Source organism: Schistocerca serialis, chromosome 3, assembly GCF_023864345.2.
Source record: "Schistocerca serialis cubense isolate TAMUIC-IGC-003099 chromosome 3, iqSchSeri2.2, whole genome shotgun sequence".
NCBI lineage: Eukaryota > Metazoa > Arthropoda > Insecta > Orthoptera > Acrididae > Schistocerca > Schistocerca serialis.
Genome location: NC_064640.1, coordinates 981804880 through 981824667, shown reverse-complemented (window position 1 = coordinate 981824667; position 19788 = coordinate 981804880). Strand labels below are relative to the sequence as shown.

Genomic DNA, 19788 nt, shown 5'->3' with positions numbered 1-19788 from the left:
CCAGTCTTAGATTAAACAGCTTTTCTCATTTTCGACGACATACAGTAAACACACTTCACAGGTTTCACTTGTACACAGCAGAAAATGAATACAGTGAGAACTAGGAAAATCCAAGAAACCACGCACCACGTTGCGTTCCATCTAGGCACATTTCCACCACGTCAGACTGTTTTTCACGTAATGTCACATCTGCTACAACTACAATCAGTGTTTTCGTTGCTGCACGTAGCTATGACAGTAAAACAACGCAAAATCTCTCTCTTACAAGATTATAATTGTGATATTTCTACAAAAACTCAATCAAACCTTACGAAACTAGGTACAGTCGTAAAATTTTTTGTTTTGCTCACGGCCAATTCAGCAGCTAGCACATTACAAGTATCTAGCTGGTTGTTGACGTATCTTACGCTGTTATCTATCGACGATACGCGTACCCTACTATCATATGCGCTGTGAGCCAATGTTCCTTCGTCCTAATTTTCACGACGGAGATACTCATATAACTAGTTTCCAGCGTCATTTAATGTAATTCATTTTCGCTTTTATTTCACATACCCACTGCCAAACTTTACGTCAAAGTTCATTTATACAATTTCGTCGTTTAAAAAAACATAGATAAGAATCACGGGTCATCAATCACAACTTTCTAAGGAAGGACTTAAGGAAGCACCAATTTCAACTAAAGAAGCTGGGGAAAAGTTCGATTAGCCTGGATATCCATGGCAATAGTGCACAAGAAGAAGGAAATGAAAGTGTTGTAGTAACCTTTGTTCCGGACCAAAAATTAACGCGATTGAACATTGACCTGAAAAGAACCTAAGCTTGAACGCCACAACAATATTTTGGACAGTCTTCCGAGCGAAGTCTCCGCGACATCACGCCTGATATCTCCATTCAACAAACAACAGAAACCCTTCCTGTTTTTCTCCCTCTTTTTTCTCCTTACTGTTTAACATTTCTAGTCAGAAGCAGCCACAGCAAGCAAATCAGCTTACGCTATACCGAAGTTGTGGGTTTGGTTGATTGGTTAAGGTTCAAATGGCTCTTGAGCGCTATGTGACTTAACTTCTGTGGTCATCAGTCCCCTAGAACTTAGAACTACTTAAACCTAACTAACCTCAGGACATCACACACATCCATGCCCGAGGCAGGATTCGAACCTGCGACCGTAGCAGTCCCGCGGTTCCGGACTGCGCGCCTAGAACCACTAGACCACCGCGGCCGGCGATTGGTTAAGGGAATTATGAGCAGATCATAGATTTAAGGGACTTAACAGCAGGTCATCAGACCTTCGGTCAAGAGGGAGAGTTCATCTGGAGTTAGTAACGTCAGCTAGATATTTGGCCAAATTACAAAAGTATACAGGAGTGATGAAATCGATGTCTTGAAAGCAATATTGTTGCGACAGGAAAGAAATAATTTAAAGAGAAGTACGAGGGCGTGCTGAAAAGTAATGCCTCCGAAGTTTGTACTTGAAAGCTCTGAAAGCTTTTTAAATCAAACAAACGTTATTACCTTTCTGTACCTTTATTCTTCGTGTCTACATACTTATTTCTCAGCATGGCGACGAACACACGTCTCCCAACGAGAGACCAGATTGTTGATACCGCCACTATAGATTGTTTGACTTTGTTGAAGAGCCAAGACCACATCTCTGCTTGCACATGTTCTTTAATTTTTGGAAATAAATGAAAATTGGATGAGGCCAAGTCGGAAGAGTATGGCGGATGATCGATGACAGTGAATGACAGGAGTGGGATAGAAACTTCCTGGCAGATTAAAACTGTGAGATTCGAACTCGGTCCGGCACACAGTTTTAATCTGCCAGAAAGTTTCATATCAGCGCACACTCCGCTGCAGAGTGAAAATCTCATTGAGGAGTGGGATTGTTGCAGATGTCGCAGCGCTCGTGTGTGGTCTGGCATTGTCATGCTCAAAAAGAGGGTGCTCCATGCGTGGAAGAATTCTTTGAATTCGAAACTCGATTACAGCACGGCTGTTCCTCACGCACCGACATAATTATGTTACACACCGCCATTCCGTGCCCTCTTGCGGCAGAAGGTAGCAAATACTTAGACATGAAGAATAAAAATGTAGAATGTTAATAACGTTTGTTTTATTTAAAAAGCTTTGAGAGTTTTCGCGTAAGAAATTCGGAGGCATTACTGTTCAGCATGCCCTCGTATATGAATCGGGGCAGTACGTAAGTCATACAAGACGAGGGGTCTCTCAGGGCGACACAAACCCCATGCATATGACCTCCGGCAATTCGATTAAGGGTAAGAGTAAATAATGCCTTCTAGCCGGGAGATTCGTAATAGTAAAACTGAGAAGGCTAGAAACGTAATGGATATCAGTTGGACCGACAATACAGGGCGACAGAAATAATCAGGTCAGTAGGTGGGTGGGAGGGTGGGTGCTTTGGTGAGTAGAGACAAGCGAGTGTCCCTTAGGGCTCTTCGTGCAACGGGTTCCGTTCCTTCGACAACCGACCCATCAGCTATCCGTGATAGTCAAAAAGTGAAACAGGAGAACAGCACCTACTATTCATCGGAAAATATCGAGTGGCGGAAAAAGGCATTAATTGCATCTAAAAGCAATTACAACTGGGTAAAAACGGGACGAATAAGGCAGCTGGCAAAGGAGGTAAAGTAGAGCAAGCAGTGGGTAACGCATCAGTGAGCAAGAGTTGGTACCGTCAGGACTGCCGAGGGAAGGTCACCCCTGCGGTACAGAGACTGTCCACAGGAATAATCCGGTAGGTACCAGTAGCCAGTCTTACTCCACTATGATGGACTGGCTTCAACAATTTCAAACCTGAGAGTGCCGCTGAGCCACAAACCTGGCAACCATAGTCCAATCAGGACAAGACCAGGGTCTGGTAAATATGGAGAGTGGCGCGATCCGCAGCCCAAGAGGTGTGGCAAGGAGACAGAGAGTTGACGTTAAGCTTATACATGCAGCTAATCTTTAGCTGACGAATATGGGAGCAGCCATGTCAGCTTTTTATCAAAGAGAAGTCCCAAAAGTCGAGACTGTGCAACAACGCCCAAGTGCTGGGTACCTAAGTAGAGTCTGGGGCAGCAAGGGCCGCGGTACGGCGACAGAAATGTATTAATCGTGTTTTCGAGGGAGAAAATTGGAAGCCATGGGAAAGCGTCCAAGCGGACGTCCTTCAGATGGCGCCTTGGAACAGCGTAGGGTAGACCAGTGATAGCCCATTGATGGTGATAAGGAAGACTGTGACACTCAGTATAGCGCCATGCAGGACACCACTATCTTGGACCTGTGCTGGGCTGAGTGATGTGCCAACTCTAACCCAAAACAACTAGTGGGATAAAAAATAACGAATAAAAATTGTAAGGGAGCCCTGAAAGCCAACGTCATGGAGGATAAATAAGATCTGGTGGCGTCAAGCAGTGTCATATGCCTAACATCGGTAAAAAAAAGACTGCTAAGAGGTGTTTCCATATAGGAGAAGCCTACCGGATTGCTGTTCCCAACCTTACCAGATGCTTGGTTGTCGATCATTCCTCCTGGAAACCCTTTCCACTAGTTTGTTGAGCACTTTCGTGAGCCTTATCTGTCGTAGCTGTCAATGGACGTTGGGTTTTCAAATTGGCCATGTGTTGGTTAGGAGGAGGCCAGCTGACAGCCTGCAACCAACCTGTCTGCGTGTTAGACACACTGGATCTACACCTGGAGTATGGTCTGGGAGTGCGATTTCGTATGACAGCAGGAGCATTCTCGTAGTTATCCCTCGCACCTGGTATCTTCATACCATTGCAAAGGAAAACCTCTACCCAAATGCGGTCGAAAACCCTTAGTAGATGAGTCTCCGAGTATCATTCTTTTGTTGGATCATCTAATTATGTATCAGATCAGGGCCTGGGACCATATCGTGTGAATAGTTACGATCCTGAATAGTTTCCAGTCAGTGAAAGGTTCATTATATGATTCAGCGTGACAGGTGGGAAAGGAGAGGCGATGTCATAAACTTGTGTTTCTTCGAAAGGTAGCTGGGTAAGGTGAGAACGACTATGTAGTCGCAGAGAGGGTCGTAAGGTGTTTGGTAAGAATCGATGAATCAGCAGGTGTAACATCACGAAGGATCATTGGTGGCCCAGTAGACTATGAAGGGTAGTCCACACATGGAATAGAGAGGTATACATTCCCAAGAACGAGATGTAGTGCTCTCAGAATTCCTTACTGTGTTCACTTAGGGTCCTTCACTACGGGTTATCGCTCTAACAACAAGGAACTGGGCAAGTCACCAAGCTCTGCAACCACTGATTTTAGTCGGTACACATCTACAGTCTACACACCCCACACGGATCACAATAACATACAACAATTTACATTTTGGAACACAATGTTGTGAGAGTTACTTACAAAGAAAATGGAGCATATTTATAACACAAATTTGAATGGCACCTAGATTTCACTTTTCTATAATTTCCAGTTTGTATTTCTAAATTCGTGCGCTTCTCATGTCTATTCGCACGTCCCTTCTTTTCCCTTGTCACTGAGTATAGGTAAGTACCCCCGCAACCCAAATCGCCAACTGGTGGTCCAATCACGGCTGGCTTCCCTTCGACTCCCCTCCTCGTGAGCCCCGAGAGCACGCCTCAAGCACTGGTCATATACACCGACGGAAAAAAATTACAACACAAAAAAATGATTAATGTAGAGTAATGACATTTTGGGGATACATCAGTCTAAGTAACACATTTAAGTGATTAATATTGCAAGATCACAGGTTAATGTAGGTGCGAGATAAGCCATTGCAAATTTCAAATGCTTGTACATTAATAACCGGTGTAACCGCCAGAATGTTGAATGTAAGCATGCAGTCGAGCATGTATTGTGTTCTACAGATGCCGGATGTCAGTTTGTGGGATGGGGTTCCATAGATGTTGCAATTGGTCGGTCAGTTAAGGGAAAGTTAATGTAGTTTGTGGATGACCAGGATGTTGTCGTCCGATGACATCCCATCTGTGCTCGATTGGAGACAGATCGAGCAGGCAAACGAAACATGTAGACACACTGCACAACAAGTTGGGTAACAACAGCGGTATGTGAGCAAGCGTTATCCTGTTGGAAACCACCACTCGGAATGCTGTTCATGAATGGCAGCACAACAGGTCGAATCACCAGATTTTTGTACAAATTTGCAGGCAGGTGCGAGGGATAACTTAGAGAGTGCTCCTGCTGTCATACGAAATCGCAACCTCAGACTATACTCCAGGTGTAGATCCAGTGCGTGTAGCACGCAGACAGGTTGGTTGAACGCTCTCAACTAGACTCCTCCTAACCAACACGTGGCCATCACTGTCACAGAGGCAAAACCGACTTTTATCAGGAAACACAACATACCTCCACTCTGCACTCCAATGAGATCTCACTTGAAACCACTGAAGTCGCAAATGGCGGTAGTTTGGGGACAGTAGAATGCACGTTACAAGTCTTCTGGCTCGGAGCTGTCCTTAAATAAACTGATGTGTAACAGTTCGTTGTGCCATCTGCTGCTCAAATTGCCAGTACGCTGCGCCAGAGCCGTACGCCGAACACGATGCTCTTCCCTCAAGGTAGTGCCACGCGGCCGTGCGCAGGCTGGCCTTCTTGCTACTGTACATTCTCGTGACCACCGCTGCCAGCAATTATGTACAGTGGTTACATTCCTGCCAAGTCTTTCGGTAGTATCGCAGATGGAACATCCAACTTCTCGTAGCCCTTTTACACGACCCCGTTCAAACGCAGTGAGGTGTTGATAATGGCGTCTTTGTCGCCTTAAAGGCATGACTAACATCAACACATCACGTCGAATCCCAAAGTTAACTAACGCTCACTACCGTTACAGAGTGTACTAAAATCAAACCTGATTTGCATACTCATAGTGGCGCTACTACCGCCACTCTTATGCGACTGGCGCGAAAGTTGAGTAGACGTAATCTTTCGGATATAGAAACACGCCATGTCGCACAACTTCTCCTTGATGTTGTGATTTTGTTTTTCGGTCAGTGGATTTGCGCGAATGGAATTTTAAGTCAACAAACGGAAGTTGCTATTCGCACAATGTTTGCCCAAACAAGACTCAGTAACACTACACTGTCGTCATCTGTCGAAGTTATCCGAAACTCTGTAGACGTTATTTCTGCAAGAGTATTTAGTTTCTTTAGTTATACTCCGCTTCTGAAAAGTTAATAGTTGCTTAATGTTATGCTGCAGTCGCGAAGTTATAAGACCAAATGTCGTGTACTCAGGCGATAATGTTTTGAGCACCACAGTCACACTCCAGTGTCGCCCTTTTCCACATTACAGTCAGTAACATCTAAAACGTTTCAGTTAGGAATTTCTACTTGATTTATTGTTGTGTCAATCTTTACGATCTTTACTACTTCCAAGTACGACAGGGCCAAGTAATATGTCTTACACACAATCTCCCCATCCCTCATATGTAAAGCTTGACTGAGCTATTCACATAATGAAATCAAACCGTGCGATAAAAGTCTTCGCCTATCAACGAAAAATCTTGAGTCAAGGAGTACTCTCTTTGATGTCAGGCCACATCTCTTGATATAGAGTGACTTGCTGGCGTCTCAGAAAACAAACAGGTTTACACGAACACAGTTAAGGTCTCTGTAATCTGCAAATCGGGAATTCCGCCTCGACAGCATATAAACTGACTTTTCCCTTTAATCTCTCTCAAGCACACTGTTCACACGAACAGTAGAGATGTAAATATTTCGCTTGTAAGGTTGAGAGCACTGCCATCACGTTGCACTTTCGGATAGCTAACTCATATTTGGCCTATTGTCATCGCCACTACGAAACCAATGATAAACTTACCAATGACTGTCGTGAATATTTTCATGAGTAAAGCTTCTGAAAAGATGACACTAAAAATCGAATTTTGCCTACAGAAAACTACTTCACAACCACTGTCTCAGTTTTTAGCATCAATTAAGTTACGTCGAGAGAGGGGAGAGGGGAGAGAGAACTAGGAAAGCACAAACATTCTTCGAAAAAAAAAGGGCTTTACGGCTTTACATATACAGAAATATTATAAGGAGGCCACTCTAAAAGAGTTCTCTAGCACCTTGGTGATATACCCGCAGACATCCGATTCGAATCCGTATCGTGGAAGAAATGTACGGCAACAGTATTTGGCCTTTGAGAAGTAAAGAATTTGTTGATCGCCTAACGTTGACAAGGGTTCACTGTTAACTCTTAAACTTGTCCACATTCTCGCAGGGTGTACGCATGTGACACTGTTGGGTGGTCTCTCTGCTGTTAAGCCTGACAGTCCTCCTGTTGTTATTCGAGATCAATAGATTCATCTACATCTACACGGATACTCTACAAATCACACTTAAGTGCCTGGCAGAGGATTCATCAAAGTACCTTCATAATAATTCGCTATTATTCCACTCTCGAACAGCGCGCGGAGAAAACGATCACGTATATATCTTTCGTGTGAGCTCTGGTTTATTTTATTACGATGATCGTTCCTCCCTATGTAGGTCGGCGTCAACAAAATATTTTCGCATTCGGAGGAAGTTCGTGACAAATTTCGTGAGCAGGTTCCGCCGCAACGAAAAACGCCTATGTTTTAACGGTGTCCATCCCAATCCTGTATCACGTCCGTGACACTCTCTCCCCTATTTCGCGACAATATAAAACGTGCTGCTCTTCCTTGAACTTTCTCGAGGTACTCCGTTAATCCTATCTGGTAAGGACCCCACACCGTGCAGCAGTACTCCAAAAGAAGACGGACAAGCGCAGTGCACGTAGTCTCTTTAGTAGATCTGTTACATCTATTAAGTATTCTGCCCATAAAACGCAGTCTTTGGTTTGCCACAACATTTTCCATGCGTTCTTTCCAATTTAAAATGTTCGTTATTGTAATTCCTAGGTATTTAGATTTACGGCCTTCAGATTGGACCGATTTATTGTGTAACCGAAGTTTAACGGATTGCTTTTAGCACTCATGTGGATGACTCACACTTTTCGTTATTTAGGGTCAACTGCCACTTTTCGCACCATTCAGATATCTTTTCTAAATCGTTTTTCAGTTTGTTTTTATCTTCTGATGACTTTATTAGTCGATAAACGACAGCGTCATCTGCAAACAACCGAAGACGGCTGCTCAGATTGTCTCCGAAATCGTTTATATAGATAAGGAACAGCAAAGGGCCTATAACACTACCTTGGGGAACGCCAGAAATCACTTCTGTTTTACTGGATGACTTTCCATCAATTACTACGAACTGTGAGCGCTCTGACAGTAAATGACAAATCCAGTCACATAACTGAGACGATATTCCATAAGCACACATTTTCACTACAATCCGTTTGTGTGGCACAGTGTCAAAAGCCTTTTGGAAATCTAGAAATACAGAATCAATTTGACACCCCTTTTCAACAGCACTCAAGACTTCGTGTGTGTAAAGACCTAGTTGTGTTTCCCAAGAATATTTTCTAAATCGGTGTTGACTGTGTCAATAGACGGTTCTCGCCGAGGTAATTCATGATGTTCAAACACAATGTATGTTCCAAAATCGCGTTGCATGTCGACGTTAATGATATGGGCCTGTAATGTAATGGATTACTCCTATTACCTTTCTTAAATACGGGTGTGATCTACGTAACTTTCCAGTCCTTGGGTATTGATCTTTTCTCGAGCGAGCGATTGTATATGATTGTTAAGTATGGAGCTATTGCATCAGCATACTCTGAAAGGAACCTACTGGTATACAGACTGGACCAGAAGACTTGTTTTTATAAAGTGATTTAAGATGCTTCACTACTCCGAAGATATCTGCTTCTAAGTTACTCATGTCGGTAGCTGTTATGGATTCGAATTCTGTAATATTTACTTCGTGTTCTTTGGTGAAGGAATTTCGAAAGGCTGTGTTTAGTAACTCTACTTTCGGAGCACTGACAACGATAGTACTTTCATTGCTATCGCGCAGAGAAGGCATTAACTGTCTCTTGCCCGTAGCATACTTTACATACGACCAGAATCTCTCTGGATTTTCTGCCAGGTTTCGAGATAAAGTTTCGTTGCGGAAACTATTATAAGCATCTCGCATTGATGTCTGGACTGAATTTCAAGCTTCTGTAAAAGATCGTCAATCTTTGGAATTTTTGAGTTCGTTTAAATTTCTGCAACAGTGTGTACCAAGGGGGATCAGCTCTGTCGCCTGTTAATTTATTTGGTATAAATCTCTAAACTGCTGTCAATACTATTTCTTTGAGTTCAAGCCACATCTGGTCTACACTTACATTGTTAATTTGGAAGGAGTGAAGATTGCCTCTCAGGAAGGCGTCAAGCGAATTTTTCTCTCTTCTGAATAGGTATGTTTTTCGTTTATTTTTGGAGGATTTGGGGGTTACAATATTCAGTCTCGCTAAGACACTACTGTGTTCACTAATCCTTGTATCCGTTTTGATGCTCGTTATTAGCTCAGGATTACTTGTTGCTAAGAGGTCAAGTCTGTTTTCACAACCGTTTACTATTCGTGCTGGTTCATGGAGTAACTGCTCGAAACAATTTTCAGAGAATGCGTTTATCACAATTTGGGATGATGTTTCATGCGTACCTCCGGAATTAAAGATATATTTTCTCCAACATATCGGGGGTAAATTAAAGTCACCACCAACTATAATTGTATGAGTAGGGTACATGTTTGAAATTAAACTCAAGTTTTCTTTGAACCTTTTGAGCACTTGTATCATCTGAATTAGGAGGTCGGTGAGAGGATCCCATTATTACATTATTATTTTATTCCGGTTGCCATGAATGACCTCTGCCCATACTAACCCACATGAACTATCTACTTCAATTTCGCGAGAAGATAAACTACTTCTAACTGCAATAAACACGCACCGCCAATTGTGTTTAGCCTATCCTTTCGGAACACCGTTAGGTTCTTCGCAAAAATGTCGACTGAACTTATCTCTGGCTTTAGCCTCCTTTCAGTCTCTATAACGATTTGAGCATCAATACTTTTTATTGGCGCTTGGAGCTCTGGTACTTTCCCCACACAGCTACTGTTATAGCGATGGTTCCTGTATCATTGGGCGTCAACACGGGGTTTCACACTACCGCTTCCTTTCATTTCATACTTATCCACAGTAACACAAACAGTGAATTGCACGAAAAATTCGTCACAGCCATCATCACGAAACAGATATACACGCAATACTTAAGAAATACGCAAGTACACTGTATCGAAATGGGCATTCCCCAGCAAGCTTTAAGCTGAGGCTCTGAACTAATTATGGAATTGACTTTGAATTTCGACTACTGAATGGGCGACGCATTTATATAGTGATTTTTTACGTTGTGTACTATTTTAAGCAATAGATATTAAGCGTGTCGTACAAAATAGACGACGTGACTGAATCATAAATAGTGTGGATTCCTGACGTTATTTTAATAAGGAACATGTTTGAGAAAGGCTATTATTTTACTCAGCTAAATGAATATATACATATTGCTCTCACAAAAACTGTCAAACATGAAGTTCAGTAACAAAGAAGTACGGATTGAGGCTTAAATGGCAGGATTTCTCATTACCGGTAAAATCTGTAGGAGGCAGAACAAACACGTTAAAAAGATGTTTATTGTTGAACGTCTGCTGGACGTCGTGGTCATTTCATACACAGCACAGTCTCGGGTTAGAAAAGGATGGGGAAGGAAATCGGCCGTATACATTTCGAAGGAGCCATACATTTTATGAAATTTAGGGAAACCACGGAAAACCTAAAGATCGATGGGCGGACGTGAATTTGAACCGTCGTCCTACCGAATTCGCGTTCAATTTTTTACCACTGGTAACCCACCTCGGCAGGAAACACACGGATGTCAAAAGTAATACGATATTACGAAACGTCTTCAACATTGCTTCCGGCAACACGTGGAACGCCGGTTTAACCAACTTACTGCTGACACATTCTTCGCGCACAGAATGGAAGCCAGTGTCTGGCGTTTTGGCATGAACACGTTACTCATTTACCTCGTTCACCATTAAAGGATAAAGTACTGACAGCGTGCGTAAACGTACAGGTAATAAGGCGCATCCAATCAAACAGAATCCGTCCCCTAGTAACGATGTAGTCTTTCGAGATGTGCTGAGTCATATTTATCAATCACGAGGATGAGTGTCCAAAGTAACGTAAAAGCCAAGTCTCCTGATCAAAGAAAGGCTTCAACACTTTTCAAACACAGCAGTAGTATGCAGATCTATCTCTATTTTTCTTCCGCCTTCAGACCAAAGGCTAAATGAGGCACTTCAGCGAAGGCAGTGTTAATTTTTCCACAGACGATTTTGGCTCGACACAAATCTCCTCAGATACGAATGCAAGCTATAATAAAGACAAAAAGGAAACAGTTTCCAGGCAAGCGGCACCTGTACCTGTGGGTTCGTGTTTCCGGCAGACGCGGTAGCTCCTGGTGCCCGACGGCCGCTCAGACACGAGGAGGAAACTTTCGTCGTACTGCGGCATCTCTCAGCGTACCCGGCAGTACTATCTTTTGCAACGCCGAACTACGACACACCCACGTTTAGCCAACCGACACTGAGACCACCCACAGCGGCTACTGCGAGAGAGTCACGCCAGTGCAAATACGGAAGAGGTGTTTGGCGAGAGCGAGCAAACGAATCGCGGGCACAGAACTGGAAACGTTCGGTCGGAGTGACGACCGGACGTCTGCGGCAGCGCAAGGTGGCAGTCGGTGCCGGACTGCCGACTGGCCACGGCCCGCGAAGCCGATGCGCGCATGTTTATTTCGGGGATTTTTGGCACCGCGGACGGCTGCCAGCCTCACTGCCTCGAGCTGTTGCGTATCACTTTATTGCACGAGTTCCGTCCACCTGTTGATCTGTACTTTCCAGACAGCCCACGATTTGATAGGAGAAAAAACGATGCCTGACAAAAAAAGTTAAGCAGCCACAAGACACGTTTGGATCTCAATGTAACTTCGTACACAACATCCGCGGGTATTTAAATGAGAAGAGTTGCAATTCTCTGTGACAGCTAGAAAGGCAACCAGAGTGCCTTACTGTTAAGAGTTGTTAGCAGGTCTGGTAGGGTACATAAAGAGCGTGAACAGAGGCAGACGTTGAGTGATCACTGAACGACACGCGACTGCCGCGTGCTCGTGCGGGATCTCAATTTGGGTCTCCATTTAGCCGGCTGATCGAATAGTGCAATATGTAGACTTTTGGGGCATTCTGAAATGTCAGTGGCCTCATGTTGAACTGCATAAAGACGCGAGGGCAGGCGAGCTTTCCCCCACAAGGGAGCATCGTCGTATTCTGCACCGACCACAAACCCCCTCGCATCTGCGTCTGCTATCCGAGAGCGAGTAATGGGCTCCCTGCAGAATTCTGTGTCATCCCATACCATTAGTCGGAGACTAGCGCAAGTCAGATTAGGGAATTACCTTAGCGCAAGTCAGATTAGGGAATTACCTTAGCCCCGTGCGTTGGCTGCCGTTAGCACCGCAACGCTAACGATTCGTATGGAGTGGTCGAAAAGCGTGGCCTACTGATGAATGACGTCGCATTGCGTTCAGCGGTTCTGCACTATACTAGATGACCTGCGGTACGGCCCATCCTGCCAGTGTTTTGGAAAGGCAGCGCGGTGTTACTCCTCGCATCGAGACGAGGGAATGCATCACGTATGACTTCAGGTGAAGGCTCGTAGTGATTGAGTGAACTATGAAGGCACATCGGTAGGTAATGGACAACGTGCGTCCTCACGTGCGACAATATGGTGGTGCCATTTTTGAACAGAATAATGCTCGTTCACACACGGCACGTACGTCTATGAACCGTCTGCGTGATGCTGAGTTACTCCTGTGGCCGGCGATGTCCCAGACCTGTCCTAGAAAATGTGTGGGGCCAGCTCGCGTGTCAGCTTCGTCCCAGTACCAGTATCCACGATAACGTGGACCGTTCACAACAGCTTGTCTCAGAAGAGGAGACAACGGCAATATGACATCCTTCCAAATAGAAGCAAAGAGCGGGTATTAAAATTCATGGAGAAGAAATAAAAACTTTGAGGTTCGCCGATGACATTGTAATTCTGTCAGAGACAGCAAAGGACTTGGAAGAGCAGTTGAATGGAATGGACAGTGTCTTGAAAGGAGGATATAAGATGAACATCAACAAAAGCAAAACAAGGATAATGGAATGTAGTCTAATTAAGTCGGGTGATGCTGAGGGAATTAGATTAGGAAATGAGGCACTTAAAGTAGTAAAGGAGTTTTGCTATTTGGGGAGCAAAATAACTGATGATGGTCGAAGTAGAGAGGATATAAAATGTAGACTGGCAATGGCAAGGAAAGCGTTTCTGAAGAAGAGAAATTTGTTAACATCCAGTATAGATTTAAGTATCAGGAAGTCATTTCTGAAAGTATTCGTATGGAGTGTAGCCATGTATGGAAGTGAAACATGGACGATAAATAGTTTGGACAAGAAGAGAATAGAAGCTTTCGAAATGTGGTGCTACAGAAGAATGCTGAAGATTAGATGGGTAGATCACATAACTAATGAGGAAGTATTGAATAGGATTGGGGAGAAGAGAAGTTTGTGGCACAACTTGACCAGAAGAAGGGATCGGTTGGTAGGACATGTTCTGAGGCATCAAGGGATCACCAATTTAGTATTGGAGGGCAGCGTGGAGGGTAAAAATCGTAGAGGGAGACCAAGAGATGAATACACTAAGCAGATTCAGAAGGATGTAGGTTGCAGTAGGTACTGGGAGATGAAGAAGCTTGCACAGGATAGAGTAGCATGGAGAGCTGCATCAAACCAGTCTCAGGACTGAAGACCACAACAACAACAACATCTATCCTCACCTGCATGCTCCTCTGTTGTGAAAAAACACCAATGTAGAAAAGCAGATAATAACCGCAACAAACAAACTAAAACGTAGCCACTCATCCTGTGTGATATCTAGCGTCTGCGCAGCGACACTTGTGCTTCAAACCACAGTTGTTACAAGCACATCATAATGTTAACAATGTCACATAGAAGAAGGTGTAATTAGATGAATGACAAACCCTAACTTCACTTATCGAAGGTTTATTCAGCATTTCCACATACAAGAGCGCGGAGCGAACTGCCTCCGGCCAGAACAAAATTCAAATGCTCTGAGCACTATGGGACTTAACAGCTGTGGTCATCAGTCCCCTAGGACTTAGAACTACTTAAACCTAACTAACCTAACGACATCACACACATCCATGCCCGAGGCAGGATTCGAACCTGCGACCGTAGCGGTCACGCGGTTCCAGACTGAAGCGCCTAGAACCGCACGGCCACACCCGCCGGCCCGGCCAGAACACATACGGTATATATAGTTACAGAACATTCCAGTACAATGATTCTTGACATTCGTGGATACTTCTAGAATGTACTCGAACCGAATACAGAAATTAAAATTTTACAGCTCGGGTGAGTTTTGAAGTCATGACCCTCCATGCAACAGTCTACAAATAACCGTTACACCACGGTGACTGTGCTACTCAGCTTCTTCTGCGACATTGCTCCCTCTTTAAGAGGACAGCGTCTCAGTGTTATATCCTCCTAGTCCGGGAACGAGTCATCGGTTCTGCATACACCGATGACTGATGTTCGCCCCGGCGGTGATCTTCTTAGAACTTCCTTTGCCGCTACGCTCTTCGTCACCTTTCCGCTTGTTGCCTGTCGTTGGAGCTTCCAATTTATCCTGCGTTTCAGGATACTTATAGGGTTTCATTCGAAGGACGTGGACCGTATCTTTGATCTTTGGTAGTCTTCTGTCAGGGTCGAAATCTTCAACGTCATAAGTAACATCAGACAACTGAACCTTATAAGGTCCAAAGAAGCGCCTGAGGAGCTTCTAAAATAACCAACCTTCCGAACAGGAGTGAAGATCCAGACGAGGTCACCAGGCTGGTAGACAACAGGGCGGTGGCTCGCGTCACACCTTCGACGATCGTTTCCTTGAGCCTGCAGCGTGCGGAGTCGAGCAAACTGCCGAGCGTCGTCCCGGAGTTTGCGTCGGCTAATATCGGTCTGCTGTCTTCTGGCGCGGGTGTCATCAAATATCCACCGCCTTTCTCGACAATACCGCACATGTTCCAGTCGTCCGCAGTGGAAACATACAGGTCGGTTATCCTGGGTCCTCCAGACGTCAGTCTCCCTTGGTGCTCAAACAGGTTCCTCATGCGGCATTGTAGGAATGTAACTTCGCCTGGGTCTCGACTTCTTCACCGTTTTAAAGGAAATGAAGGACGAGAGACTGGGTTCCTTGTCTGTTCCACTTCCTTCCTTATGACCTCTTGAAGCGTCTCGGGTTTTTGCTCGTCGTGCAATCCAAGTGCCTTCTGAACGTCCTCTCTCAATATCTGACGAAGAACACTTGTGAAATCAGTTCCTTCCTCCATCACACACATCGATACGACGTTCAGAAGCCGTTCAAACTTCTTGCGTGTAATTCTTTTTTGATGCATTGTCTCGATATACTGGCACCATTTTATGTAGTCGTTTGCTGTCGAAACCTTCAGGAGTAGAGATTGATACATGTCCTCAGGAACACCCTTCATGAGATGTGCAACCTTATCTTCCTCCGTCGTTCTAGGATCTACTATTTTACACAGCTCCAAGACGTCTTGAATGTAGGATGCTGTAGTTTCTCCTGGACGCTGTGCCCTGCACTTTAATTTATCTTCAGCCATGCACTTCTGTCGTTGTGTGTCGCGGAAATACTTGCGCAGTTCCGCCAGCTTGTGAACTTCTCCTCGTTGTTCTCTTACCATTGCTTAGCAGTGCGCTCCAAGTATTAAATATACGTTAGCCAAATACACGGTGTCATCCCATTTGTTAAAATTGGCTATACGCTAATATACCTTCAGCCACTTGGTTGGATCTTGGCCATCGTCACCAGAGAACCCAGATGGATGTCTCATGTGGTGGCACACAGTTGCTGTCGTGGTAACGTCTTCTTCTTCTTCTTCTTCTTCTTCTTCTGTCTCCGATAGATTGCGATCTGTTGAATATGGCTCGAACTCGGGTTTCTCGCCCGTAAACGGCGGCTCTGTCGTGGCCTGACGGGAGCCACTGTGTCGGTGCGCTGTCACAAGTTCCAATACCCAGCGTCTCCACCAGAATAATGTCACGTAGAAGAAGGTGTAATTAGACGAATGACGAACACTAACTTCACTTATCGAAGGTTTATTCAGCACTTCCACATACAAGAGCGCGGAGCGAACTGTCTCTGGCCAGAGCACGTGCGGTATATGTAGAATTACAGAACATTCCAGTACAGTGATTCTTGACATTTGTGGATACTTCTAGAACGTGCTAGAACTGAATATAGAAATTAAAATTTTACAGTTCAGGTGAGTTTCGAACTCACGACCCCCAATGTAACAGTCTAGTATCATAACCACTACACCACGGTGACTGTGCTATTCAGCTTCTTGTGCGACAATATACAACAATGTATAGAGTTTTGTGAATTCATTCTGGGCGTTTGTATGCAAGTTACCAATTTTCGTTCGTGTCCTGCGATGAGGCTACACTTAATTCAAGCGGAAAAGTGAACCGGCACAACTTAAGAACATGAAAAACACAGCAACCATACAACAGAGCTGAGCACGAGAGACAGACTTCCTTGACCACTTCTGACCTCAGATGTTGTTTTCCGAGAAAATATTTATTGTCTGATCCGTTTTGCGGAGAAAATGGTTGCAGGAATCCCGTTCCAAATATGTTAGACATACAGCTTTTCCCACAATTAACGAGAACTTGCCAAAAACTTCAATTTTCAAAAGGTCGGGGCGACACCGCATTGGTGCATTCAATAGCATTTCTCAACAATGAGCTGACTCAACGATGCATCGGCCGTAAGGGGGTCACAAATCTTTCGTTGCATGACTGGCCTCCAAGGTCGCCTAATCACTGGGCGGGCATGTTATTTTTTTTCTTGGGAGGGGGGGGGGGGGGGATGTGGCTGTGGAAGATTCCACCTGTGTATGATTGTGAAACTGGATGTTTCTTTCAAAGATACAAACTTTGTAGCCCAATGCCCACGTTAAAGTTTACCCCAAGATTCTATCTGCATTCATGTACAATAGATGATAGTCTTGTGAAATCAGTTGAGTCTATTTGAAAGCTCCTGTACACCGCAGAAAGCTGTGCACTACGACCGAGATGGTTACCTAGTCCACTTCTTGTTCAAATGTTAGCACAAAGTCTCATCCACAAGGGCGACAATGTAGGGTTGACGGTTATCGCTGAAACAACCGGTTTTCGCTTCTATTTTTTTTTTTCGTCATGACAGTATAACCTCACTGTTAAAACCGCTGAAAATAACCGGTTTCTGGAATTACCGATTTTCGGTTTTTCATTCTTTTTATTTCTTGTAATAAAAGTAGAAATCGAACAAATACTGAAAAATGTTGACTCAGTTTCAAGATTTGCACAATCGAAATATTAAATTTAGTAGGCAAATAAAGGAAAACTTAGTCCGTCCGCCATTCGCTGCTTATCTGGAAAGGCGTAAGTGATTGACTACTATAAAAAATTACTTGTATTCTTCTACTGATAGCAATTTTTTTGAAATTCTACTCAAAAATCAGGTTGTAATCGGGAATGATACGTCCGCAGCTCGTGGTCTAGTGCCTCTGGATTACAGGGTCCCGGGTTGTAGATTATCTCTGCCTGAGACTGGGTGTTTGTGCTATCATCATCATCATCATCATCCGTGACAGTTCCTAGATTGGACTGTGTAAAAATTGGGACTTTGTACGGGCGCTGATGACTGCGCAGTTGAGCGCCCCACAAACCAATCATCATCATCATCGGGCATGATAGCATCATTTGGGCATTACGAAGAGTCAGTGCTAAAGGGTGAAAACTGAGAGTGAAGAACTGTAATTTTCGTACTAATTTGTCTGTTTTGAAGAGCAGATAAAAGCATATTACGTAGACACAGGCAGCAGATCAGCCACTTTCTATTGCTATTGTAGGTATGAAATAACTGTTGTTAAATTTTTAATTTATCACTGTTACCATAGTTTCCATCCTCTTACTAGTTCATAGAAATGGCACACAAATGTTTCACCTTTTAAACTAAATGAAGCATTCTACTTCATTTGTACGTCACTTTGTTTCTTGCCATTCTGAAATACAACGGATGTCTGGCGACGACAGCGACAGACTACCGTATGGACCAGGTGGGTGCCAATTCTTGCACACTGCATGTACACGCGCACGCGTACGCGTACCTACAGCCGCGCCACACACGGTAACAGGAACATTATTATCTCATCAATGCTGTACCAATTCTTATGTTTTGTGCACGTTTCTGACGGCACTGTTTTTTCCGTTTTCTATAATAACGCAATATTTCAAACCAATGCAAATTTTACGAATAAAAATTATTGCTTTTTTAAAAAGGTATCTTTAAGAACGAAAAACTTTAACACCGCTGTTATGGCCAATTGATATTCAGTTTTTTATTGTTATTAACAACAAAAAAAACACCTGTTGTAACCGTGACCGCCGGCCGGTGTGGCCGTGCGGTTAAAGGCGCTTCAGTCTGGAACCGCGTGACCGCTACGGTCGCAGGTTCGAATCCTGCCTCGGGCATGGATGTGTGTGATGTCCTTAGGTTTAATTAGTTCTAAGTTCTAGACGACTGATGACCTCAGAAGTTAAGTCGCATAGTGCTCAGAGCCATTTGAACCATTTGTAACCGTGACCAAATACCGAAAAATACCGGTTATTCAAAAATAAAACACCGGTATCGGTTTTAACCGGTCGGTTTTTCCCATCCCTACGACAGCCTGACGGATTTCTGTCACATGTGCCAATGAAATATGCGCAAAGTTTTATTCCTGTTGCTTTCTGTTCATTATTCAATTAGAGAACCGTAATTCAAAGTGCGAACAAATATTATGCTTAGTTAAATATCTGTGAACGATTACGCTAACAGTATCCTTGATGCTCCACAATTCTTCCAAAATCACTCTTAGGGAAGGTCTCCAACTTGGCGTTAGTATCTGCGACAGTCTACATCTACATCGATACTCTGTAAATCACATTTAAGTGGTTGGCAGAGTGTTCATCGAACCACCTTCACAATTCTCTATCATTCCAATATCGTATAACGCGCGAAAACAATGAACACCTATATCTTTCCGTACGAGCTCTGATACCCTTATTTTATTACGATGATCGTTCCTCCCTATGTAGGTCGGCGTCAACAAAATATTTTCGCATTCGGAGGAAGTTGATGACAAATTTCGTGAGCAGGTTCCGCCGCAACGAAAAACGCCTATGTTTTAACGGTGTCCATCCCAATCCTGTATCACGTCCGTGACACTCTCTCCCCTATTTCGCGACAATATAAAACGTGCTGCTCTTCCTTGAACTTTCTCGAGGTACTCCGTTAATCCTATCTGGTAAGGACCCCACACCGTGCAGCAGTACTCCAAAAGAAGACGGACAAGCGCAGTGCACGTAGTCTCTTTAGTAGATCTGTTACATCTATTAAGTATTCTGCCCATAAAACGCAGTCTTTGGTTTGCCACAACATTTTCCATGCGTTCTTTCCAATTTAAAATGTTCGTTATTGTAATTCCTAGGTATTTAGATTTACGGCCTTCAGATTGGACTGATTTATTGTGTAACCGAAGTTTAACGGATTGCTTTTAGCACTCATGTGGATGACTCACACTTTTCGTTATTTAGGGTCAACTGCCACTTTTCGCACCATTCAGAT

The 19788-nt window shown here is 43.9% G+C and overlaps 1 protein-coding gene across 2 annotated transcripts in view; it reads right to left on the bottom strand.

Moving 5' to 3' along the window:
• The window catches only part of LOC126471426 (guanine nucleotide-releasing factor 2), a 396113-nt gene that overhangs the window by 326008 nt on the left and 50317 nt on the right, over positions 1 to 19788 (bottom strand). Inside the window, exon 1 of one of the 2 annotated variants that reach the window (XM_050099569.1) lies at positions 11424 to 11738. The exons of the other annotated variant lie outside the window; for it this stretch is intronic. Coding sequence (XP_049955526.1) covers positions 11424 to 11514 — 91 coding nt within the window. The 5' untranslated portion in view covers positions 11515 to 11738. Of the gene's footprint in view, positions 1 to 11423; positions 11739 to 19788 lie in introns of those variants that run through there. 2 annotated transcript variants of the gene reach the window in all.